General features: G+C 42.2%; 1 protein-coding gene across 1 annotated transcript in view; it reads left to right on the top strand.

Annotated features, from left to right (window-relative positions):
• The window catches only part of foxp2 (forkhead box P2), a 104,284-nt gene that overhangs the window by 60,423 nt on the left and 15,884 nt on the right, over positions 1–27,977 (top strand). The window contains 8 exon segments of the mRNA XM_030149757.1: positions 8,675–8,812; positions 10,460–10,549; positions 12,389–12,569; positions 13,764–13,815; positions 13,817–14,053; positions 15,706–15,810; positions 21,961–22,048; positions 24,421–24,504. Of these exon segments, the coding sequence (XP_030005617.1) occupies positions 8,675–8,812; positions 10,460–10,549; positions 12,389–12,569; positions 13,764–13,815; positions 13,817–14,053; positions 15,706–15,810; positions 21,961–22,048; positions 24,421–24,504 (975 nt within the window).

Consider the following 27,977-nt stretch of genomic DNA (forward strand, 5'->3'; position numbering starts at 1 on the left):
AATTTCTAAAAGGTCACACTTGTACACATATGCACGTACAGTTGCACACTGACAATATACTCATACATACATACACATTAACACATGAAGCCAGCGCCGTCTCCAATCCTCTCCCTCCTTAAGTGTTATGATCTTTTTCGCACCAGTGAGGCTGTTCTGCTTGTTGAAGTCAACAAAACAGTTAGCTAGTTGTCTTTACTCAAATTATGTAAGGCACCTTGACATCTGCTCCTTGTTTTTACTATTAGTATTTTTTTATTGAATTTATTTTTAGCTAGTTGAAACTGAAGTGTGGGAGTGTGTGCCCTCCCATCAGCTAATAAGTAGTATCAAGGAGCAGTGGTTTACCTCATTAGGTGCTCTATGCATTTCATTAATGACAGGGAAATTGGCGTTAACCTCACCCGTTGATATTTTCACAGAGTCTAACAATGGCGACACCTTCAATTGAAGTCACACCCCTGTGTACCTAATTACGCACTGGAGAAGAGATAAGACTGTCATGCTTTGCCTTTAAATAATTCAACTCATCAGGAGCGTTAATATTATTAGAATATGCACACAGTTGTGGCAGGATTATAAACATATTTCTAAGAGGTGCTGGTTTATTTGACTGTATTTTTTATTTTATTTCACTGTGGGAAAAAAAGGGTGTTCATACATACACAAAAGCTCTGTGCAGCTTATTGTTGAGGTCCATTGCGCTTCTTCTGTTTGAGGTTCTGTATGCTGAAGTGAATAGATTCAAACAAATGGGATCCTGATCTACAAATGCCTGCATAGTCACCAAGTGCAATACATACATGGCAGGAAGAACAATATTGAACGAGAGCAGTGTGGGTGCATGATAACCGTCAGCCCATGTCCAAGCCCCTGCCTCTAATAACACCAGCAGATGGTAAATATTGAATATTTACATTTGCTTACTTCATCCTTGCCTCGCGTCGGTGATATGAATCAATATGAATTGGAGGGCCTGCTGATCGGCCTGTCCTCAGCTCCAACTAATCCATCTGTTGATCCATCCTTTATTAACATCCTCACCTCTTTGTTCCAAAAAGTCTCCATGCAGAGTATCACAGGGCAGTCTGTGCTCAGTCTCCCAGTGATGCACACCGTCAGCGCTGGGATGTCTTTACAGTGGGACTGTGCTGCCATGGACTTCTGAATCCATTCATTTCAAATGACATTTTAGCTGTGCAAATATCAGTATGAAGCCTAAGAAGCTCTAACTTGATTAAAAAGTCTTGTTTTGCTATACTTATTGTTCTATTTCTTCCCTGCCAGTATTAGATTTTTGTATTCATGTCTTTGGGGAGTTTACCCAATAAGTCTGCATTATTTACCTGGATTATGAGGCCGCAATGGCCGTTACAGTGCAGTATTTTATTAGCTTCATGGCTTGATAAGAGTCAATGGCAATCAAGCTACATGTTTTCCACCGGCAGAATCAAGCGGATTGATCCCCTTGTATGATTAGCACAGTAGAGAGTAGGAAAGGGATTAATATTACCATGACATCCTGCTTATGGCAGAGATACTGATAAATCCTCTGCCAGTCTTTTTTTCCCTCTTGTTCCCCCATCTTTGGTATTTAAGAGCGGGAAATGATCCATAGATCATGGCATGTAAATTATTTAGTACACAAGCATTTAAGTGCCTCAGCTTGCAGTTTTAATTACGCGTATTAGCAGCTAAAGGCTCTCGCCTGACTAATTCTATCCACTCGCTCAACACTGCTTCTCAGGAGTTGATGATGCGGAGGCAGGCAGCTCTGGCTTTCACACGCATGTTAAAAAACAGTCTCACAAACACACATACAAACACACACACAAGCTGCTTCTCCACATTTGCGTAATGTGACAGGTCTATTATTACACAGTAAGCCCACGGGAGCACTCAATAAACACCTATTTCTCCCTGTAAATCCCCCTGCCTCCGCCATGCTGCTTACACGGCTCTCCCAAGGCACACAACACCCTCTCGTCTCTGCTCCATTCTCCTCTGCTCCTCTCTCCCCTTGCTCTCCTCTTCTCTGTGGCAATATCCCCCCTCTGAAAGGCATTTATACACTGACATTTGGAATACAAATAAAGAAACGCGGACAAGGAGAGGCGGAGAGGATTACTAAGGCCTATGAATGTGACAGTTGTTTCACTCGCTCACACACGTACATAATGCATCTGCAGAGCCTGCACTCATACACAAACACAGGCGCCTTTGATAGTTGAAGTTTTTACATTACCATATGTGACTTTCTTATTTGCCAGTGGTTCTGTAAATGATTATTTAAAAGGAATGGGGCAGAGCTGGGCTTAAAGTAGCTTAACACATACTCAGTAAATCAGTTTTTTGCATTTGTTCAGAGTGGTTCAAAATTGACTAAACATGTCAGAAAATAAACAGGTGTCAGGTGTATAGGTATCCTGACTACCTTCAGACTGTCTTGCACATGTCGCACCTACTGCCTCCTAATATGTCACCCTGAGGCTACCATTGTGACACATCCACCACTTTTATGTGTCAGGGAGCACATATAAAACAGCTAGAATGACCTTGTAACCCTGCCTTGTGAGTGTGTCAGAGGGGGTCTTGGCAATGTGAAGTTACACCCTGACCCTCCTGCCTGGAGTTAATTCTTAGCCATGCACAACCTTAGAGCTTAGCCCCAGCAAATGTTGCAACTGCTGTTCTGCCCCTTTCACACTATCAAGCTGTGAATACCTCTTTACAAGACTAATAACTTCAGTCCCATCTGTGCAGCGCCTCACTCTAACTATATGGAATATTGAATGAAAACATTTTAGGGTTTATGGTTGGTTTATGGATCGAGAAACATGTTGATTTAGTCGTGTTTTCTGTAAATTCTACCCAGGCCAGTAAGGCAGATTGTGGGCACTGGGCCATCTTAGGAAGTGTCACACTTTTAAAGGTCAGGTCCACACATTTCACCACTGAGCCAATATCATCTCGATTGCAGCACTCATCTGCTTATTGGCTTTCTTCCGGAACACACACATGCAAGGAAAAGGGCTGCGACGCTAGGCTTGAGTATAGGTTAGCTGACTCCAGTGTGCATGGCTAAAGGATGCTAGTTCACATTTACATTTATGAATATATGTTTCCCCTGCATCCCCTCTGGTTGGATCTGAAAATAGAGAAAAATTATCACAACGAAGGGGAAAAATATTATGTTATTCATGAGGAAAACTTCTGTTGACTCTGAGAGAGAAAAAGAAAAAAAAACGTCAGCACATTTTAAGTCAAATACCCTTGGTTATTTCTTTTGTAACCAGAAAACAAGATTTTTTTCCCCCCCCTCTCTCTCTCCTCATCTCCATCCCCACCTCTCTCCTTTTTTTCCTGCATTTACAACACCTACAGGACAAGATTGCTAAATTGCGAGGACAGAGCAGGTTCATCATTGTGATGCAAAAGAAGTTGAAATGCAACCCCAAGGCGAGGTAGCTGAGTTTGGGGGATCAAGAGAAAGTGAGAGGGAGGGAGGGATAAAAAAAAAAAAAGTAGCTCAGACCTTTGATGTAGCAGCAACAAATTTACCTTGTGACAGAAGATACATGGGTGCAATAAACGAGTTATACCAGCCCTTACACATGCAATCAGATGATTCTGGCCAGGGTGTTAATTGGATCCTAACCGGCAGATCTGATACGCCTGGGCCCCGGTGGTGAGGGGGAAAGCCTTTCCAAGTGATGAACTATAATTCACTGAGCTGCTTGAAGCACTTGTAATTTACTGTGTGTCACTGATGAAGAGGCTGATCCAGTGGAGGCCATATTACCTGCAACATCAGAGGGAAGTGCCCCCCCCCTTCCACTTCTTGTACTCACTTGTGCTTGCTCTCTCTCACTTTCTTTCTACTTCAGGACGCTCCTCTCTCTGCACTTTCTTTTTTCATTCTCTCCCTCTCACTTTCTCCCTCTATCAGTCGCTCCCATTTACTCTTGAAAAATGTTCACCTGCAGGGAGGGATCAGTCGGTGGTGAATTGTGCCGGTTTAACGATAACGGTATGACAGTTTGTGCCTGATAATGACACAAACAATGCTCACTACTAGAGTTGCACAGCTATAGCGGTGTACACTACGTTCAAGGGGCTTAATCAATGACTATCTACATGTAGAGATAAATCAATATGGAAATTGTGCTAAGCCCATCTCAATCTCCTCAGGCTTTTTATTACAGGCTTTTACATGATGGGTCTTTATGTTATGATAAATTGCACTTCCCATGCACGGCTGCCAAACTGCTATGGAAATTGATTTAGGAAAACATTCAGTAATCTACTTAGCCTCAGTCCTGACAATCTAGAGTATTGATCTTCCTAAGCTGAACACACAGCATCCGCTTGAGGGAATGTGGCGTGTACATATGTGCGTGTGTGATTTTACATAGGAACACACATGTTGTATACCACACACTTGAACTTCAGTATGATCTGTTCACCAGACCAGCTGCCCTGTGGTATTGGTGGGACCAGCTATCAATAATAACAGGGCTGTGTTTGGCAGTAATTGGTTAGTAAATGAACAATGTCCTTTCAAAGGAACTCAAGGGGTCAGAAGTCCACTAGCTATGAGGGAGGTCTGAGTTTGGGCCCTTTGCCCCCAAGAATGCTCTGGAGATTGAGATGAAATAGAGGATGTGAGATGTAAAGGAGTGTTTTGTTTTTTTTCTTTTTTTTGGCAGGTGAGACAAGGCCAGTAGTTTAATTAATGGTGACTTTGTCTGCCAACAATGTACAGTAATTACCAGCTAGGGCTCATCCATTTCTCATTGCAATGGATATATCATAGTCTACTGTCCAGTTCTACAACCAACCTCTGTCACTGATGAATGCCCCGTATATGCTTTACAATTTCCCACCACGAATATTATGGAAGGAAATCAAAGGGAAAAAAAAATACTTTAAGTTCACTCATTAGAAAAAAATTATATTTCCAGGTAGAGCGGCTCACGGAGTGGGTGTAATTGGCAGAAGTGCATTTGTCCATTGTTCTGGATAGTTGGAAGCAGACAGCTGTGTTATCCAGTGAGACTGGAGATGTGTATTTTTTTATTCATTTTTTTTTTTTAATGCCAGAATGCCCAGTTAAAACAGTCAAACATAACAAGAGATTGGGTGCCAGATTTGCCTGGAAGAGATACCTGAGCTCTCAGTAGAAAAGCTTGACCTTTTTGGGAGGCATTGGAGAGGCTGATTACAGGCTGCGGGTGTGACATGAGTGGTGTAATGATCTGCTTGTTCTGATGTGGGCCTCACCAGTGTTTTCACATCAGGAGCCAATTTAAAGGTCCTTTGTTTTGCTCTCCAACTTTGAGGGCAAACCACATGGCTTCAAAGTTCATGTCAATATAGACCATCGTTCTCTTGTTGTGTTTAAATACAAAGCACATAAACAAATAGACGGTTCAGAAGGTGAGCACAGTTGAAAATAATCATGTTTTTTTCCCAAATGTCTTTAATGGGGGGGGGGGGGGGGGGGGTCTTACATTTGGGAATTCACAAGTAATTTTCATCCACTCTTGCTGTATTAAAAACAGGTAAAGCACCTCCACTGTTGTTAAGATCCCTGGTGGTCACATCAGCTGCAGCTAATTTCAAACAATTCATAAATCCAATTCACGTTTCTATGCAGCAGTATTAGAAATATATCCATTTGGATTAGAGGAAAAACAGCATAGTCCAATTGGATATCATGGCTCTTCTTCTGTGATACAGCCTATTCTATTCCTGGTGTGTGCATGTTTACGCCACTGCCATCGTCTAGTAAATGCTCATTAATTTTATCCCTTCGTGGCAAAATCATTTCTAGGAGAGGCAATTCAGCCTCCTGTTCCTTTCAATTCACCGCTCACGTCAATCAAGTTCTTGTGCACTATCCTGCAGAATGGAGGTGTTATATTCCTGCAATTATCATGTCATATACTCGAAAATGTAAATGAACGTGTGTGTAAAATTAAATTTATGGGTTGTCAGTGAAGAATAAGAACCAGGAGAGCAATTACTTATCTGCTTTCATCTTGGAGCCTCTGATACGTCAAGCAGAAAAGCATGCAGTTAAATGCTGGAATTAGCATTGTGCTGCACTTCACAATGGATGTGGGCCAGTGCCTTTTCTCCCCTCTCTTTCTTCATCCTGGCTTCCCTCATTCTTTTTCTTCCCCTTTTTTGTTTGGAACAGTAGTGAAATGAAGATGATTATCACCCATTATGCCTCTAACCTAATGAAAGGGTAAACGGACCTTCCCAGTTTCATAACCTGGTCGTTTGCTGTTTTGTTTTTGTTTTCCATGTCAGTTTTTGTTGAAGCCTTGGCTTTTATTCATTGGTGCAGAAATACTGCATTATTCATATATAGGTATTTGATTATGAATGCTTATATTTTACCACTTAGACAACAAAGAAAGTGTTTGAAGTACAATGTAGAATTTATATTTAATTCCACTTAATGTATGCATGCGCATACATTTTTGTTAAATCCGACATGTCCAAGTCTGCATACCTTTTGTAAGCCAAAACATCTTTGAGCCAGCATCCAATTAATACCCCTAATGAGTGCATCTCTCATGTTGTTTCTCAGCTGCATTCGTCCCATTGTCATGGCATCCTACACAAAACCAGGAGTGACTGCAGGGGTAATTACTTACCTAGAAAATGTACCTTAAAGGGTTAATAACATTGAAGGTGTAAGCACAGCATTTGCATAATTACACACGGACTGTTTAATTTGCAACTTTTGACGGCTTTTGTTCAGCACCTCGCTTATTGTGAATGCATTTTCTTGTGCACTCTTGCACAGAGGGTCCAAAGAAGAAAAGAGATGTACCACAACATCCTCCTCCTCTTCCACCTCTTCCACCTTAGATGGAGTCCCTTCTCTCTAAGACCCTAATGAACAATGGAGGCAGGATTTGTTTGAATATGAATATGAATGTGCAGCGGGGCCGGCTGGAAGTTGACCTTCAGCTGTGATTTTCAGTTCATCAGGATTAGTCAAGGCGGGCGATCAGGAGCCACTAATGCATAATGACTTCTAAAATGAAAAATGTGTAGTGACCATGCAAATGTCTCGGCTAATCAAAGAGGGGGGAAAACCTGGGGTGGGGGGTAGGCGTTGAGGAGAGGAGAGCTAAACAAGGACGTGTCAAGGCCTGACAGAGAGAGAAAGAAAGAGAGAGAGGACAGAGAAAGAAGGAGGGAGGGAGGAGAGAGACATGCATGGAAAGTAATCAAGGCAGCTTGATTAGCTGGCGATGAGGACAGGGATGTCTTATTGGCCCCTTGACACACCATATAGGCTAGCTACTGTCATGCTAGCTCTATGCCAAACACCAGCGCAATTAGTGTCAGTGAAGGTGTTACTACATGTTGATATTTTAATTGTGCTACGGTACTATGAAAACTGTTTGTGGAGAATAGTGACGAAACACACAATCAAATAAACGCTACAGTAGTACATAAAGCTGTGTTATATGTACATTGATTTGCAGTACCTCAGTCAAATTTGGTTTTACTTTTTTGTCCTCAACAGCCTCAGAAGAACAATTTTGTTTTTGCAGCTTGTGCTACTACTTTACTCACACACTCTATAAAGCATTTGAAAAGTAAACTAAATTTAACAGACAAAAACTTATAGTACTACTCTCCTCCCTGAAATATGTTCAGTTTTCGAGCAGACATGAGGAGCCGAGGCTGCGTAATATGACTTTTAGCCCACATTCCCCATTAGAATGCATGCACACAATCAAAGACAGAAGAGAAACATATCCCTTTTCCATTGATCTGCTGCCTCAGAAGTTGCTGTGCTGATGTCTTAGAAGAATTTGGCGGAGATAGAGGAAATGCAGTCTGTTTTTGTTGTGTTTTGGTGAAGTTCTGCTGTGCTTTGACAGAATATATTGTAATGGTTATCACTGAAAAATTATTTTTCAAAATGACTAGATTTTTCCTGCTTGGTGACTGTAACAAAAACTTTACATTGCTAATGGCATTAAATAAAAACTCCCCACTCCATAAACAAAAATCCTGTCCTATATTTCACTACCATTCCATGTAACCTTGCTTAGGATGAACCCACAGCCTCCCAGCCATGACCTGCCCACATCATGCTGATTGTGCCTGCCATGTGTCCACTTCATCAGTGTAGTTTTAATCAACTTTAGAGTTGTGCATTTTCACGGTGTTTCACAATAGCATCACTGATAGGCATTCTAAAGTGGGAGAGTTCAAGGGTCCTGCTAATTAAGGTCTACGTCTATTTAAATCCCTTACTTTTCCCAGTGGGGTGGAGGCAGGAAAATAAGATGAGCAATACAAAGGCACAGCACCCATCTGTCCTTCAGCATCTCCTCTAGGCTGCCAACCGTCACGGCCATGGGAGGCCTGCTCTGCCTACCACTCAGTCACCAATTACCACACTCCCAGTAGATCCATGCCAGTAGGCTCCACACACACCTCTAATGCTCCATATTTCCAACTTTTTCATTTTTATTCATCCCTTAACCAGTTCACTCTAATGCTCCGATTGTTTACAATTCCCCCTTCCCTTTTCCCTCCTTTTTCAATTTTCTCACCCACTTTATCCATCTCCTGTGATCCTCACCTCTTTCTTTTCATTTTCACTTATTCATTTCTTATCCTTCCTGTCCAGGTTCCAGTGTCAGTGGCCATGATGAGTCCCCAGGTGATCACACCGCAACAGATGCAACAGATCCTCCAGCAGCAGGTGCTCTCCCCCCAGCAGCTCCAGGCCTTGCTCCAGCAGCAGCAGGCTGTCATGCTGCAGCAGGTATGCGCGCACGCATGCACGCACGCACGCACGCACACACACACACTTAAATGTATACATGAATAAACTTTTAGGCACAAACACTCATGTAGACGCACGCACACCTAGATGCAAATCCTGCCCCATCAGCGGTAGGTTGGTTTGGTGTAGATGTATACACACACACCAGTGCATAGTTGGAAGTATACATATACTCACACACTGACAAAGATTGCAACCCTGACTCACTCCTGCGTCGGTGTAACAACCACTAGTCGCTCCTGCCAACTCACCACAGCCCTGTGTCCTTGACACGCTTACCAAGAAGAATCTGAAAATTGACGTACTTGTTCATGTCACCTCTAATTAACTGTTTCTAGTGTGTCGCTGGTTCAATTCCCTGACAAGAATCCATCAGGGACCGTGGGAGTAGGGCACAGTTCGGTTGAACACCAGAAACTGAATGATAGGTGATGGATGATGTAATATTTGGAATCAGCTTCTGAAAGCACACACTCGGCACAGTCTTGTGTCAGAGTTGAAATGCATTTCTCATTCACAGATTTGATTAACGGAAAGAGAATTGTTTAATTAAGAATGTCAGTCATTCTGATTATTCTTCTTCATTAAGGGAAAACAGACTCCAGACTTTGCGGCTGTATTTTACACAGCAACTATAGGCAACACTAAACCCGGTGCAGTGTAGTGCAGTACATACAAAAGTTGTTTTTCAAAATAGCAAAGATCCAATTGTGGTGCAGTGGTTACATCACGAGAATTTGTCATATGGATACTTGACATTGATTTTACAATTATTGATACTCTTTAATATCTGTAATTCAAAATCATTATAAGTCATTAGGTAAAAATACGTTCTCAGTAGTGTAGAGTACATTCTACAGTTCTGCTGATTTATATTATGTCTGTTGATTTATGTTGACTAGATGACAAGAGCAGGAGTCACAAAACATTCTTGATGTGCCTCCCATCCATATTTAATATGAGCATCTGTTAAAACATGTTGATTTTTCTATAGCAGGGAACCAGACTCTGCGTTGCAGTGGTCTGCCTTATAGACTTACCTATTAGGGCAGTGAGCTCAGGTTTACATGTACATGTCAGTCAGTAGGTGTGTTAAAGGAATCATTTCAATGTAGTGAATCTATTCCTGCGAGAGTTTATTCTGTTTATTTCAGCCGCTCAAAGGAAGTCAGTGCACTCTGGCTTCCAAATGTGCAGTTAATATGATGAATTGTTATCCCCCAAAGATCTGTCAGGGTATTAAAACTCCATATGGAGAAGACAACAAAGATACAAATGCCAAAAGCAGTAGAAATCGTATTTATAATGTGAATAATCAACATGGAAAGTACAGCTGGAGCTGAAGTAGTTCAGCTAAGATTAAGTGAAAGTGTCTCATAATTATGAGGCATGTGTTTTAGGGGCTTTGAATGCAAATCATGAAACTCAGTTATGCATTCCTAAAATGATATATATTTTTTTTTTAAAGTTATGCAATTTAGAACATTTAAAATAAACTGTGACAAAGTATTAACTGCCTCGTAGCTGATTAATACTATTGGGCTGTTTGAGGTTATATTGGATGGGATTTGTTAAATGTGTATATTTAGTCATTCTTGTCTTTTCTGTTTGCATGTGTGTGCACAGCAACACCTGCAGGAGTTTTATAAGAAACAACAGGAGCAGCTTCATCTGCAGCTTCTTCAGCAACAGCACCCTGGCAAGCAGGCTAAAGAGGTAGGTGAACCCACTGGCACACCACCTACAACTGTCACGCAAACAGGGACGCAATCAGAGTCCTAGGTGGAGGGAAGTTTTTATTAAATCTATTCTCATTTCATCAACCCAAAGCATATCCAGCATGTTTCATTGTTTTCGTACCATATGAAATACCTGGGTCTGATCCCACCAATTAATCGTTTTTGGTGATATTCATACACACTTTGCATGTTCGTGTACATACACACTGATTTATAGAAAGGAGACCTGAGACAAAGGGTCCTGGGTGCAAATCACTAATGAACTGCTTCTTGAGCATACAAATACACACAAACACATGTGCTACTATTGCTGAAGTTACACTGCACAGCTCATAAATCACAGCGACAGGCAGCCGGTCGACAGACATGGCTCTGTCTCGTTGTCTTTAGCTATCAGAGAAGAGGAGACAGGCCTGACAGCCTCAGCAATATTTGCATAGCCGTGTTGGAGCATCACACAGAATCTGAACCCTGAGAGCAAGTCCAGGGCCACATTCAGGAAATAATGCATGTGTAGAAGCAGTTAAATTGATCTGAAAAAAAAGGCAGCACATAAACACACATGCTCTGTCTATCTCTTTATGTTGCACCTCTCAGTGTCTCCTCAAGCAGCCCATTATGCTGCCCCTACAGAAAGCCGCAACTGACCTCCCGGCGGCTTTGTTTCTGTTTGGATTTGTGAATAGAGTTTTTCAGGGGCCCCACCATCAAATATGGAATAGAAATTGCTCCCTTATTTCTCTTGAGGCAGGGTGGAGGGGTGTCTCGTCACTCCATTATGCAGCCTGTTTTCCAGTGAGTGCATCACAAGTTTTACCCCCCTTCACTTTCAGATCCACCATGATATAAACATACAGACACACATGAAGATGACAGAGCACATGCACACATATATGTATATGGAGAGAACACATAGGAAAGCTCCCATTTGGACATTGTAGACCATGTAAGTGTCTTGGTGAGTTTTAAAATATGATATGGCCCGCATTGTTTTATAGCTGAGAGCCAAAGCTTTTGTCTCTCCCTAAAATTCATTCCCCCTCTAACGTGTTTTGCCACAGTGACTGAGTTTGATGTTTTTCATTTTGTTGTTGTTGTTGTTGTCTTGCACAGGGCTTACGCAATTGCCTGTCTGGCCTAGCGATAAACAACTCTGTGAGGCAGTGAGGAGAGCACAGAGGAGGTGGAAGAGAGGGGGAGGCACTGTGCATGTGTGTATGTGTATGTATGTGTGTGTGTGTGTGTGTGCGCGCGCATGTGTGTGTTTGCACTTGTGTCTGTGTGTTTACATGCACGTGATGCTGTAAATCTCTCATTCTGCCAGCTCCCTCTGGCCACATAAGCTGTAACAGACCATCAGTGAAGGCGAGACAATTAACTATCATGGGTGGTGGTGGTGGTGGGGGGGGGTGAGTATGGGATGGGGGATTATACTGGAGGCTTAGTATCATACACAATCACAAGCCACGTACAGTGAAAGACTTGAGCGCTGGTATATCAGCTCAGCTGTGTGTTTGTTTGTGTGTGCGCTCATGGATGTACACACAAAGAAAGGGGAAGGCAACAGCACTGTGGTACAGCCCAAAAAAACAGGAGGACAGACTAAGTGAGCACAGTGAGGGAGCGCGAACACAGGGAGACAGAGGGGAAGAAAGGTATAGCTAAGGTCACAGCTGAGCCAAGTCAGCCCTGACTCTCCATAAACACAGCAAATATCACTCTGTCTTTTCCTCTCCTTCCCTTTCTCTCAGTTGTTAATTCGTCAGTAATTTTCCCTCCCTCTTCTCTGCTCCTCTCCTCCTCCTCCTCTCTATAGCAACAGCAGCAGCAGCAGCAGCTGGCCGCCCAGCAGCTCGTCTTCCAGCAGCAGCTCCTGCAGATGCAGCAGCTCCAGCAGCAGCAGCACCTGCTCAACATGCAGCGGCAGGGCCTACTCTCGCTGCCTGGGCCCGCTCCTGGCCAAGCCGCTCTGCCCGGACAGACGCTGCCCCCGCAAGGTAAGAGGAAGGGGACTCTAGAAGGTAGAGAGGGAGGAAGAGAGAGAGGAGTGGTGAATGTGTAGTGTTGATCCTGAGCACGTGATTCACAGCACTTGTGGTCACATGTTTCCTGTGTTATGTCTGAAGGTGTGCAGTGTAAGTGTTTGTCACTCTGATTTTGTCACTGCCTGGATGTCTTTCGTTCTCCCTTTTTGCTTTCAGATTTCAATCTTGCATCTCTAAGCATGTTTGTCCTACTCCTCTTCAGTCTTTCCATTCTACTTGTCTTTGTTTCGCTCATTGGTATGCACCTGTGCCCCCCCTACGTTATCTCTAAGTATGTCTGTCTGTCTGCCTTCCCCTCATTGGTATGCTCTTCTGCCACCCACTTTGTCCCTAACTCTCCCCATGATCTGTTTTTTGTCTTTCATTCTTCCTTTTATTTCTCTCCTTGTCTGATTAGGGGTTTCTTTGTCTATCTTTATATCTCTCTCAGCCCTGTTCTGCCTATGTTTGTGTTTGTTGTTTCTCCTTCTCTGTTTCTATTCCCTTGCTCCCCATCCCACACACCCCACCCCTCCTTTCCTTCCCCGGTTGTTGTTGTTGTTGTTATTGTTTACTGCCTTCACTGAGAGCCAGGGAGAGGAAAGAGAAGAATAAAGGGACAATGAGAGAGAAGATAACGAGAGCAGGCTCCATTTTCTCCTCCTGTGCCAAGTAAACACCTATGTTGTTGTTTACCACCAAATGGCGGAGACCAGAAAACAGCAGGACAGAGATGTGAAGACAGAAATCAAAGGAGAGAATATTGCCTAATTAGTTGCGGAGGTGAAAACAAGTAGTGGACAAAGCTTGTTTATCTCAGATGCAACATCATATAAAGGAAAAGACATACATGCACTGTAATTAGTTTTTTTCACAGTTCTTCAGATTGTTGGCAAATCCTGAGTCTACACTGATGGTGCATGAGCCTAGATGGGCAGAGGAGGAAACTCAGGTCCATAGCGCAGGACTACAGTCACTCATTTAGGCCGTTTAGGTGCATTTGTGTATAACTTTTCAAACTTTGAGAATACTTAGAGCTTCTGTTAGGGTCTCACAATATATTTTATATTCTTTAGATAAAGTTCAGTTGGGTGAACCTTATTGATTGTTGGTTCCTCCACCTACTTCTCTGTCTTTGTTTTCCCTCTGTTATCTTGATTTCTTTAGCTGGCCTGAGCCCTGCAGAGCTCCAGCAGTTATGGAAAGACGTGACTGGAGGTGGGTGGTCACACCTTGGAGGACAACGGCATCAAACACAACAGCAACAACCAGCACTGGTGCTGGTGGGGGTGGTGCGGTTTAGACCTCTCCACCAACAACTCTTCTTCAACTACCTCCTCCTCCAATCCCGCCAAAGCATCACCACCCATCTCTCACCATTCTATCGCCAACGGACAGTCGCCCGTCCTCAACCACAGACGAGAGAGGGAAAGGGAACGGGAAAGAGAGCGAGAGAGGTAAAATAATTCAAATGTCATCCGCCCACAGTCTGATGCAGCACTAAGGAAAATAAAGAGGAAATCAAAGGTTTCAGTTGCTTTTTTGTTGTTTGTCAAATACACACATAACAGACGCGTAGCTTGTTGTTTTCGTGCCATTATGTACGATAAGAACACATCAGAACTTTGGCACATCTATCCAGAGTGTTTGTCTTGGTTTCAAATAAGAGCATCGTTACTTCAGGGAAAACATGATGTTTTGTTTATTTGTTCAATAGTTTATTAGTGCCTTGGTAATATCCAGAAAATAAGAGCCTTGTTCTCCCAGGGGACCACGTGTGCCACTGAACACACTTAGCTTGCACACAGATATCAAACGCAGGGAGAGGAAGCCATGCAGGCAGGCACACTTACAACAAGCCTCTCTGGCAGGCAAGACAAGGTAACGTCCTTGTACATTAAGTATTTAGTGCTTTTTCTCTTTTTTGTTCTCTTTGAAATTACCTTCCTTGCTTGCTTGTCATGTAAACAGAATACGTGATGCCTTGAGTGGCGTTTTCAGGATGTTTATCCTTGTGATGGCGTCTTTTATAAATGCACCCCGCACCAAAACACTGACTGTTCACATATCTGCCTATCTGGCCCATGCATTATTCAAAGGCTTTTCTTGGGCGATATTATAATAAGGACTTTGGGTAGCAGTATGTGTGTCTGTGTGGATGCTCGGTAGAGATTCACACAGGAGGTGGAAGTGCTGTGTAATTGGTTTAAAGTAGATGCTATCTCTCCAGTACCACTAAAAGGAGGCTTGAAAAAGATATCTTCAGAGAGAAGACAGAGAGAGAGAAGGAAAGAGGTAGAGAGGGAATGAGAAGAGAAGGAAAACAGAAAAAAATACTTATATCTGCCTGTTGTCCGCGAGGGTGTGTGTGTCTCATAATGATCGAACAAGAAGTATTGTCAGGAGCGCTGCTTACTAACATGCCACAGATCGATGTAGGGAAAACCCCTCTGTAAAACACAGTGTGAGTTCTGCCAGCACTGACACACACATTTATGGACCACACACACAGGCATGCATGCACATAGTCCATCGACCACACGCATACATGCATGGACACAACCTATAAGTAAACACACACCCAGCGTACACAACACACTCACATTCAGATTCACATCTCCGCACGCAGACATTCACACACCAGTGCCAAGCCTAAAGGTTAAACTGTCATCTTTAATAGGATGTGCTGTCTAGGCAGGGTCGTAACTTATTTGGGTGCCATTTGAAAAACTCCAGAGCACCCCTGCTCCCCTTGTCCTCAAAGAACATAAGTTACACACAGTATTAATCTCCTGATGAAAATTATATGGCTGTCTGGATTTTTAATGTTTACTTGAAAGCCTCCACCCCTCCTCCACATAATAGCTTTACAAGATGGGATGGTGTCTGCAGTGAAGACATGTTATAGCTTACAGTAGATTGCTTATACTGTGCATTTTGGGAAGAGTTTTTTTTAATTGTTTTTAAGCATATTTATATATTTGCCTTTGACACTTAACTCTTCTGTAACATTTTCCCCTTCACACCCTCACCCAGAGACACATATTTTTTAATTTGTACTTGTTTATTATGTTTGTTTGAGTGTATCTATTATTTCCGATGTCTGCAGTTCACTACATGAAGAAAGTGGAGGGTCCCATCCCCTTTATGGTCATGGAGTGTGTAAGTGGCCCGGCTGTGAAAGCATCTGCGAGGACTTCGGACAGTTTTTAAAGTAAGAACATGCAATGAAATGTTAAATAGATGATGTTCACTCACCACAGTATAACAAAATGGCCAGATTTTTTTGTGTACACCACACGAAGATATATTTTATTATGAAACACACAATAGTTGCCCCTAATACTACAGCACCTCCTCTCTCCGTGGGCACAAAGGAGCCTAACAAAGAAAACATCACTGCTTTTCAAAGAGCCATTTTGACCTTCCAGACAGCCAGTTGACAGGGTTCAGCTCGAGCTACACAGAATTCAAGCCAACTCTGATCCATAACAAATCTCTTCCTGGCGTGGAAGGGTCTGATAGGTTTGTGAAAAAGCGTCAAAAGCTAATGGCAACTCGCACGGCCGCACACTTACCTCCACAACAAAGGCCCCCATTCACTGTTGTCATGGTGCAGGCGCCAGAGCGAATGAACTCTTCATGCTCCATCAACAATTTAGTTAATTAGCTCATTTGTAATTGGCCGGCTTTGTTGCCTGGATGTTAGTGGGGGGACATCAAAAGAAGAAGGTGTTTGCAGCACTGCCGATTACAGGTTATCACATTGCCACTCACTGAGAGTCTCTCTGCCTTCTCTCTCTCTCTCTCATTCACTCACTATCACTCTTTCCCTGGCTCCCTGCTCTCACACAGAGAAGAAAAGAAAAGGAAAGCTTTAATTTGAATATTCTAATTAGATTTGTAATTAACTGTGAAATAACGATCTGGCGAGTGTTTTTCACGGGCTGTAAATGTCCATGTGAATTCGCATAAACTCTTGAAATCAGGACATTGTTCAGGCGTATTTTTCAAATTATGCATTTTTCTACAGTAGTGACTATAATAAGTTTCAGAAAGCTAAAAAATTTACTGATACAGGAAACTAGTCCACCCATGGGGAGCTGCTGGAGGATTTAGGTCAGGCTTTTGCTAATTCGACAGCAGCTTGTGAATTAAAGCTAAAAGGTGTAGCTGTGAAGGAAAATGACTAATAAACATGTTGTTTGCCCGCCTTTCAAAAAAAAAAAAAAACAGCATGACAAGACATTAAGCTGCATTTTCACACTTTATCAACACATATATTAAAGTCTCAGAGGAGACAGACGCAAAGGTGAAGATATCGCTGCTGTTTTTGAAATGTGTGTTTGATTATCTCATGAGAAAACCACATACATGTCATTGTCAGTATCAGCTTTTTTAAAGTGGACACAGAACATACATGGACCTCTTACAGCATAGTTTTAGAAGACATTCTTATGAAAAGCCAGTGTGTCATGTACAGCGCTTTGTCCAATCTGACAACATACACTGTCGTCCAGGTACAGGAGTTTGTCTTGCAGCTTGGGAACAGATGTGTGTGAGAAGGCAAGGCTGTATCAGATTAGCAGATTTTCTGATATCTTGTCCTATCACCTCAGTACACTTACTTAAAGAAGACATCAGTCTATCCCTCTGCACTGTATGCTCTGTTCACACAAACCCACGTAAGCCTGTGTGCTCTAAGGATACTCTGTCTAGGTAGCTTAGCTGGTTATGTAGGTGAGCCAGTGAATGTGGTAAGCTGGTAAGCCAATGCAAAAGGATGCATGCTTGTATAGACAAACTGAGCTAGTGACAAAGACAGATGGAGAGAAAACAGGTAGATTTCAGACTTGAAAGCCAGAGCACAGGTTGGCAGACAGTTTTGTAAGAATGCTTGGCAGAACATTGGCTGCTACAAAACAGAACCGTGTCTTGGTTCAGCCCCCCCACACACACACACATACACACACACACACACACACATATCTCTGCAAGTCAGAGGCTGGCTCTATACTGTAACCCAGCCAGCACATAAAAAACAGACACCAACAAAGAAGGCAAGCTCGTCATCAGAACAAAGATGGCTGCTCGGTGGCGTGCCTTGGAGCAGTGATTGTCGGTGTCAGAGGGAGTTCTTTTATGTTTCCGGAGATGCCAGTCGACTACACACACACAGATGAGCGTATGCACACACACACACACAAGCACAGTTTAAACGGGGTTACATAAAGTGGGTGTCAGATTTAGATGACAGTTTAGATGTTGGTAGTCGGGTGTGGGTTACGTGTGCGGGGAGGGGGGGGGGGCCAAGTCAAGCTGGCGTCTCGTAGCTCGCTGTAGGAGTTCAGCTCAGCGGCGGTGACACGTTTAGTCATCTATTGTTTTGTTGCATGAAGAAACTTGTCAAGATCAGCATTTAATAGCTCTTCAATGCTCTTTTAAGTGTTCTCACCTGGAAAAGGTAGCCGCGAGGTGGCTGGCACCCTGAATTAGCTCTCTGAAGTTCAAAATGAAATAATATCATTGGGAATGTTTCTTAAGTGGAGCCTGTGTGTGTATGTGTATGTGTATGTGTGTGTGCGTGTGTGTGTGTGTGTGTGTGTGTATGTGTGTGTATTTGTGTTAGTTAGAGAATGAAAGCATGAAGAGATGCTATTAATGCAAGTGCTTGAGCTTGTTATGGCTGGTAAATAGAAAGTGTAATCAATGCAAGAACATTTGTTTGTAATCTTGTGTAAAACTAGGTGTATGTGTGCAGCACTTTTGTCTTAATGCTGTATAGATCACTGCCTGTATTGCTTAAATCAGCCCTGATTTTACTCCTAATAATCATATGACTTTGATTTTTCTACACCACCATTTAAGTGTCTCGTCCTCTCACTTACTCACATATACCCACTCTATAATCAGTGACCTCCCACCTCATTGAGAAACAGTCTATATAACACACAGTATCTACACATAAACACACACTCGCTCTCTCACACACACACACGCACACACACACAAACACACAGACACTTAACTCTTCCACTCTCTGTCACCACTCTGCTCTCCTTATTACTGGCAGGAAGGCAGGCTCCATGTTAAAATGGCAAGCTCTGCCGCTAACCTGAACGTTGGTGTCTGTAACCCGCTGCTAATTAAACCCACAAGGCAGCAGCCAAGTGTCTTCGTCTCTATATATTGTACGTGCACGCACACACACACTATGCACACTTGCACACACACACACACATTGTGAAGGCAGGCAGTCAGGCCCCTGGCCCCTGGATAGCTGAGCTCCCCTCTACCCCTCCACATGTCTGCTGCACTGTGACAAGACCTTTAAAACGGAGGGCATTACATATGCACTACCACCATGGGGAGAGAGTCTGTGGGAGTGTGCATGTGCATATACATACACACGTTTGTGTATATGTAAGCATGTTTATGCATGCTAGTAGGTGTACAGTAGGTATGGAATTACACACCGGTGTATTCCTTCTGTTTGTATATTGTACATGAGTGTGTGTGTATACAGTAGGCTCACTGAACTGTGTTGTGTTTGTGTGTATTGTGTAGACAGCTAAGAGGCCTAACTTTCTGTTCACTGCTGGGCCTTTGTAGCCCCTGATAATACACACCGACAATTAGCAGAACCGTATCCTCCATATGAGTAGATTTATTATTAGGCCCTTAGTGGACGTTGATGGTCTATACATATTCATATACAAAGCTGTGGGGAAAAACCTTTTGAGATGTTTTGTTCCCTTCTCTTTATGAGGAGAGAGAGGATCTAAAAACAAAGAAATGTATATCTGGGGCTTGAAAAATAGCAGTTGTGTCTTTTAGTACTGCAAGTTAGACTCACATCTCCCAGTTCCTCCCCATGTACACTAAAAACACTTACGAATATCTTTATTTGCTGTTATTTGCTTTGATTTTTCCATCTTTGTTACATCCCTCCAGCTCTACATCAGCCTGTTTTCTGTTCTCACATGGCCTTCATCACAGGGGTAATCCCCTCTCAACACAGAAATCAATATTTCTCTGAAATGAGGCATGAACAGTAAACATAAACAGCAGCCAGCCAGGCCTGATAGTGATACTGTATTTTCTTATGTAAGGGTGAAAGGGTTACACCTAAATCCTACAGTTAAAAAGAGATACTGTAGCTCATTCTGTTGGTCTCTGTTTTCTCAGACTTTTATCTTACATTTTTCAGCCAGAAAATGTAGTATTTAGATTTGACTACATCTATAATCAAAGACAGATGCTGGACATTAATAAAAAAAAAAAAAAAAAAGACAGAGCTGTAGTTGTTAAAATAAATGACAAATGGGAAAAAGCATACAAGTGATGTCAGTACAGTACTTTTTTGCCTATATCTCAGTAATTGAGGTGTTTCTTTATATTGTTTTCTGTCTGGTTATGCATATCCTTCCCACTCCTTTTTCTGTCTTTGTGTGGCATTATTAATGCACAGCATGACATGCTGCCATTTGAATATTTCATAGATGCATGTAGTAATCCGTCTGTAATCACCTTGCTAACTGGTCAGCAATAGATGTCGTCTGCATGAAGGAAAATAACTGGCTAAAGCACTGTTGAGAGGCCTTGACACATTCACACAAAACTCATATACAGTGACAAAATCTAAAAAAAAAACAAAACAAGCTGCTTGTTCGATGAGAGGCTAACTTAATAAAGATTTTTCCCCCCTTCTCTTTTTTTTGTAATGAGGTATCTTCAGGGACAGCGAGCAGCCCGCTCTGTGCTTTTGAAGCAGCTGTAATTCATGACACACGCCATACATCAAGTGCATAAGATAGTATTATGGGCAGTGAAATGAAAAGGGTATTTGCAACATTAGTTCCCTCATCCTGCAAGGGACGTGATTAAATGATTAATGAAATGCCCCTTTTTTGCATGCGCATTCTGAAACAGCAATTAGGCACAGGGCTGGAGAAATCCACCAGTTTGTCCCTCCCCTCTCTGCCGCTATCCTTCATCCATCCCACTCCCCCCACCCCACCCCCGTTTTTAATGCTACCTCATTCTTGATTTATAATGAAAAATTTCCGAGCATTAGACCTGAAATGGTTACAAAAGTAATAGCGGAAAAAAGATGGAATTGTTTTAAATATGTGCAGTGTAATTGAAAGGTACTGGGCTATTGTGATTACAAATGCTCTATTCGGATTTTGATTGGCAGGCCAAGAGAAACGGGCTTAGGGAGTTGTCTTGTTTTGTACATTGCAGATAAACAAGAAATGAGGGGTTTGGATGAGAATAGAGCAATATGTGGTAGGAATGTGTATTTCTGTGTTTTTTCTTTATTTTAGTGTGTTCATACCGTCTGTGTGCCATCGGTGTAGGTGTAAGTTCATGATAATGTAAGAGAGTGTGTGTGTGTGTGTGTGTGTGTGTGTGCGTGCGTGTGTGTGTGTGTGTGTTCTTAGATAAAGTGAAAGCCACAGAGAGAGAGAGATTTTGTACTCTCTCTAATGCACTGGAGGCAGTGCTGTAAATGATCATTGAAGGGTCTGCAAGCTAACCTATAATTACTGGAGATAAAGTGGCAGCTCTGGCATTTCATAAGCATGCCTCCTCAAAGCTTGCTTTGTGAGTTTGTCACCAATGATCATTTAGATAGAGGCTCATTACCCAGCATCACAACACTTTAGAAACCCCTTTTCGCCCCATATTTGTGTACTGCGTTTTAGTGTGTGTGCATATGTTTGTCTGTGTCTGCGTATGTCTGCTTTAGGGGGAATAAAGGTCTATCTTAATGGTTAGGCTCTTTTGTGTCCTACAGACGAAATCCAATCAAGACAAAAACCCTCATTGACTGTTATGGCTGTCTGGCTGCCTTTTTCTTCTAATGAGGCGAACACACCAGATACATTTAATATGTCTGCTTCTGGATAATGCACCTTCAGTTGAAGAGCTGCTTTTGTGTGTCAAATGTTGCTGGTGTTAAATTGTGTGTATTGTTTTCGGTAAACGAAGGAGACAAAGCCGTTCTGCTGGGCTAGCATCTTTTATTCTCTGTAGAAAGCGGTGCTCAGGGGGGCACTGAAGTTAGCCATCTAAACTGGCGCAGGCCTATTGTCATGTTAAACATGGCACCGCACACCGTCATGTTACTTCTAATTACATTATTTCAGAATGGAACAATGGTTCCTAACGGGATCCTATAGATAATTGTCCCATTATAGATATAATATCATGAAAACAAAACAATGGTGAAGTTGATACTGTAATTATCTTCCTACAATTTTCAGTCTCTTGCTAACTTGAGTAAGTGGTATTTTGATTTGAAAGTTGGTGTGTAATATCTCTAAACACCTGTCTCTGTTTCTCCCTTCACCTCTAGGCACTTAAACAATGAACATGCCCTAGATGATCGGAGCACAGCCCAATGCAGAGTCCAGATGCAAGTCGTACAGCAGCTGGAAATACAAGTAAGTTATTTTTCAGGTGCAAAAGAACGATGAACAACAACACAGGTTTGGAACAAAAGCTGTCTATATTGTGATATTTTACTGCAGTGAACTCACATGTCTTGAAGTCCCTAACCATCCAGTCAAAACTTTATTTTTAAAAAGTTATGTGAGCAAGAGAAAGGCCGTACTGTGGTCTGCCTAATACTTCCAGACACGCAGGACCTGCTGAATTCAACAAAGCCACTAAACAAAAGAATCTCCAAGCCTTACAACGAAAGCCATTATGGCTGTTTTAATTGAATTAAGCATGTGTGCTTTATTTTCTCTGCTTTCTTTTTTTTTTTTTCTTTCCAATTAATAGCGAGTGCATCTCTCCCGGTCTGCTGTGTTAATTAACTGCACTTTGCACCTGAAGAAAGCTCAAAAGGAGGGAACTATTTTCAGTAGGTGGAGCGTGACCTTATTAAGAAGTCATGCTGGCTAGATAATGAGAGCGCTGATTGAGCGACATTATTACTCAGCACTGCTGACAACCGCTCCCCCTTTAGAAACAAATAGATACATACTGTATGTGTTTTAAACTAGGCTCTAACAAAGTGCTCATTGAAACCAGGCCAAGGCTGGTTGTGTTCGTTCTTTAAGTTCTTTGTAGCTGGACATTGTGAATCAGAGTGTGCACGTTCTCCTCAGTATCATTTATTATAATGTATGAAATCAATACTTCACTAAATATTACAAATATGAGTTAAGAAGTATAATTTGTGTTCCCTACTTGTCTCTTGTAGAATTCCTAAGAGGACTTTAAGCCAGGCATGTCTTCACACACATGATTATTTGCATTTAAATAAACAGTTTGTAATTAAGTATTAGCCATCTGGGGGTCTTAAAAGTTAATACATTTCTAGGTTCCAAAAAATCTCTTGAAAAGAAGGATTTATTTTATTCATTTAAATTGATCTCATTTTCTGACTGTTTTTTATGGAAACAACACAGCTAGTGAAGCTTGCACTTACAGTGTGACCAATTACAGCAGTGCACTTCTGTTGTCTGTCTCTTCTCTTCTCTCCTTTTCTTTCATTGCTCACTCCCTTCATTCCCCTCGTCTTTTTTCCATGAGAGCCGTCACTAGTAATGAGGCCCAGCTCTGTGTATGTGTGCACCTCTGTGTGTACACGCTCACTTGCTTGTCTGTTTCTCTGTGTGTTTGCGCTGGTCCTTCTGTGTGTATATTAAGGGTGTGGGGGGTTGAGCCTTTCACATGGTCCAGTCCCTGTCACTCCCTCTGAGTTAGATTGATGATAGGCGATGGCTGGGGCCACTAACTGGACCAGGGAGGCGGGGCCGCCCAGCACCCTGTTTGGAAGACCCCTTCACCTTTCAGCAGCTGCTGGCTGCGCTCCATCCCCCTAACAGTGTCCACAGGACTTTGAGCAGACACTCAGGACCACCTAATTTATGGCACAACTAGCTTGTTACTGTCAGGGCCTCGCTGACCTAAATTCTGCTATTGACAAAAAGATGAAATGCTATTTGTTTTGCCTGACCTGTCGGCCCCCTCTCCCCTGTCCTCCCCCCAGCCTCTCATATTCTCCTTACATCATCTCTGTCTGTTTTTCACTTGGCTTTTATCCAACTTTTCGTCCTCCATTCCACCTTACCATCCATGGAAGTCCGACTGTTTCTCCTCCTCCTCTCCTCTCCTCTCCTCTCCTCTCCTCTCCTCTCCTCTCCTCTCCTCTCCTCTCCTCTCCTCTCCTCTCCTCTCCTCTCCTCTCCTCTCCTCCTCCTCTCCTCTCCTCTCCCCTTCTTCCTCTCCCCTCTCCTCTTCCTCTCCTCTCCTCCTCCTCTCCTCTCCTCTTCCTCTCCTCTTCCCTCTCCTCTTCCTCTCCCCTCTCCTCCTCGTCTCCTCTCCTCCTCCTCCTCTTCTCCTCTCCTCTTCCTCTCCTCCTCCTCTTCCTCTCCCCTCTCCTCTTCGTCTCCTCTCCTCTCTCTTCTCCTCTCCTCTTTGTCTCCTCTCCTCTTCCTCTCTCCGCTCCTCTCTCTCTTCTTCCTCTCCTCTCTCCTCTTCCTCTCCCGCTCCTCCTCTCTCCTCTCCTCTTCCTCTCCTCCTCCTCTTCCTCTCCCCTCCTCCTCCTCGTCTCCTCTCCTCCCCCTCTCCTCCTCCTCTCCTCTCCTCTCCTCCTCTTCCCTCTCCTCTCTCCTCTTCCTCTCCCCTCTCCTCCTCCTCGTCTCCTCTCCTCCTCCTCGTCTCCTCTCCTCCCCTCTCCTCCTCGTCTCCTCTCCTCTCCTCCTCTTCCTCTCCCCTCTCCTCTTCCTCTCCACCTCGTCTCCTCTCCTCTCTAACTCTAATACACTCTAATGTTCACACTCCTTTTTCTCTCTCTTAACAGCTTTCTAAAGAACGTGAGCGTCTTCAGGCGATGATGACCCACTTGCACATGCGGCCCTCGGAACCCAAGTCATCTCCCAAACCAGTGAGTGCATATTGGTCTGGCCGTAAACAGGCTCTATCATGAATGAGGCCCACCCTCAGAAAATGAACAGTTTAACCACCCAGCAGTTGTGTGAGTGAGTGACAGAAGATGAAAGGAGAATGGGATTTGTAATACAGAGTTACATCTGCTTCTTATCAGTTATTGTGCGCTGTTAGAGGACAATAGAGCTTGGATGTGTATTAGATGGCAGAGCTGTGGAGTCCTTGGCTCAAATGCAGGGTCATTTCTTTGTGATGGATATAATAGCCAAAACAACCTGTTGGCTGTTGATGACTGTTTGGCTCACTGGCCACAGCAGCGCTCAAAAGTGAATTGATTGAGCAGAAGATATGTCATTTTAACAACAAACACCTGAAAATTACACCTGAGTGGTGAAGATGGTGTGATGTTGACATAAATACCCACAATGCTACTGAAATAGGTTACAAACGAAACATTCAAAATAGTGAAAAGAGGTCACAGCAAGAATAAAAATGATGGCACCATAGATATTCTTGCTTTTGCATTTTACTTTTAGATTGTATGATTATACATGCATTTCTCCCAACCACTATTTGAGTTTAATATTAAGATGATACATTTTTGCAAACATTATTTCCTTCCAATTTCAGACATTTTGAAATATTTGAGAGCAAAACATTGTTAGCATGTTTCTGCTGCTTAGTAAGTGCCTACTTTCAATAGAATAATTTTCCTCATCACCTCTCATCATAGAATGTAGATAATCACAAGATAGCATAATTATCCTATAATTCCATCAGGAATCAAACTCCCTTTTTATTATTCAATCTCTCTCATTGCCTCTCTCTCTCTCTCTCTCTCTCTCTCTCTCTCTCTCTCTCTCTCTCCCTCTCTCTCTCTCTCTCTCCCTCTGTAGCCTTTTTTTAATCTTCAAAACTCCAGCAGCTTGGTTCCATCTCGTCCAATAAAGAATTTGCAGCCTATAATCCATGCCTGAATATGAATGAATGATGCTAATGAAGTATTGCATTACATAAAGCACACATGAAAGAGCAGCTAATTGCATTTGATGGTGGGGGCAATTCAGACAGAATTCTTAAACGAACAGTTAAGTCTTCAGTTTTAAGGCTCCCCCGGTTTTAAGGGGAGGTAAGATGAAGATTTGGCACGAGGGAGAACAGTGCAGAATGCTTACATGTGTATCATCTGGGCAAAAGTGAATAGACATTACAAAAGAGAGGCGCTTTCTGGATTTCAATTGTGCATTTACACCTCATATCACCACTGCAAGATAGAAACAGCCCAGGCATTTGATAAATAGAAAGGTCTCCATATATTAGCCTATCAGGCCTAGAAATAAGCTCTATTTTTTCATTAGTACAGCCCATGAACAACCACTGCCAGATGAATGCAAGACAGTGGTGCACTGTCTTTAATATGACCCCATTTATTCCCTGAATTGCACTTCATTAAATGCTACCTTTTGGCCATGCCATGGATGGATGAGAATCAAAGTTAGCGCAGCTGCAAGTTCCCAATAATAAGATCTCTCTTGCTCTTTCTTTTTCTCTGTCTCCCTCTCCAACCTAACCTGGAGTGTGTAGTCAGAGGAGTGAGAGGTGACAAAGTGCTCATCCTCACCTCTCCCTCCCCCTTTGCATGCCGGCAAATATGTTATACCTGTCGCTGAACCTTGTAGGTGAATAGGAACTAAAAAAGGAATTTACTCTCCCTCATTGATTCTCATCTCTCTCAGACATTTATTTAACCCTTTATAGGTCAATCATAGAAATACTCTGAAATTCAAAATTTCAACCTTAGTGTGTTATTGGAGAACATAACAATAATGTATTGCTTTTGTGAAATTATTCAAACATTTTATTGTCATGAAGAAAATCAAGGTCAATAAAGTTACCATACTTGGTCCCTTACATGCAAGTGGAAAAAAAAAAAAAATAATAAAAAAAAAAAAAAAAAAAAAAAAAAAATATATATATATATATATATATATATATATATATATATATATATATATATATAAAAACCACAAAAAACACATGTAAGGGGAAAGGAACATGCATCTTTTAGAGCAGGGCTGTCAAACTCATTTTAGTTCAGCGGCCACATTTACCCCAATATGGTCTCAAGTGGGCCAGACCAGTAAAATAATACCAGTGGAAAAAATAAAATTACATTATGATAATGTTTACATCTACAATATTTCCTTAAAAATCTGAATAACGTGAACAGCTTGAAATGTCTTAAGAGAAACAAGGGCAGTTTTAACAGTATTCTGCCTTAGTTTATCATTTACACACGTGCATTACAACTTACATTACTATTACAAATACACAAAACATTTTGTAACAGGTATAATATTGATAAAATTGCATTTACTTTTCTCAGGACATTTCATGTTGTTCATATTTGTTCAGGTTATTCACATTTTGTGTAAAAGGATAGTTTGTTAATGTAAACATTTTCATGTAATTTTACTTTTTTACACGAAGATAAAATCTGCAGTTGTCATTATTTATAGGTTATTATGATAGTATCTGGTCTGACCCAATTGAGGTCTAATTGGTCTTGATGTGTCTGTACGGAACCTGGATTAAAATGATTTTACACCACTGATTGTTAATATCTTCAGTGTAATTTTTGCTTTTCATAAATTCATCCTACAAGCTGGACTGGACCTTTTGGCGGGCCGGATTTGGCCCCTGGGCCGCATGTTTGACACCTGTGTTTTAGAGCATCACAGCAACACAAGTGCTGATCCAGACCCCTGTCCACATCCACATTATCCCTTTGAACATCATTCCTTACATTAGTACCATTACTTCATGGTACCTAACAAAGCAGGTACACTCACTGTTCATGTAGAGGTGGACCTTACAGACCCTGTAGACCACATTGGACCTGAGATTGTTGACTCACTTTCCTCACTGTAACTGTTGCTGTCACTGTTGTGTAATGTATGTGGAAATGACCAAAAATAGTCACTTGCCCGATAAAGGGTTAAAATTGAGCTGGCATATTTTGATATGTTTTGTAAAATGCAGTAACTTACGCAAATCTCAATTTAAAGGAAACTGAAAAGGTCAGAGTCTGGTTTGTGTAAGAGAAACAAAAGGCATATTGAATACTCACACACAGCCATGACCCAGCCACTGTGAAATACATTAAGATTTGCATACTACCCACTAATAATGCAAGTGAGAAACAGTATATGTCTGGTTTATTTGGTTGCATTTTGCTTCATTTCTGTGTGATTGGAATTAATTATTACTTAAGAAAACCATACAGTACATTGTTTAGTGTCTGTTTAAAGAGGATGGTCTGTGCACACAGTGAAGCAGACTTACCTAAACCATGTGTGTGTTTATATATATGTATATTTCTAGCCCCTTTTCCTCCAAATTCTGTCAGTACTCAGAGGAGCCAGCCCTCCCCATCACTGTAGCAGCTCATTACAGCTAAGTGGGCATATA

The sequence above is a fragment of the Sphaeramia orbicularis genome, chromosome 12 (genome assembly GCF_902148855.1).
Source record: "Sphaeramia orbicularis chromosome 12, fSphaOr1.1, whole genome shotgun sequence".
NCBI lineage: Eukaryota > Metazoa > Chordata > Actinopteri > Kurtiformes > Apogonidae > Sphaeramia > Sphaeramia orbicularis.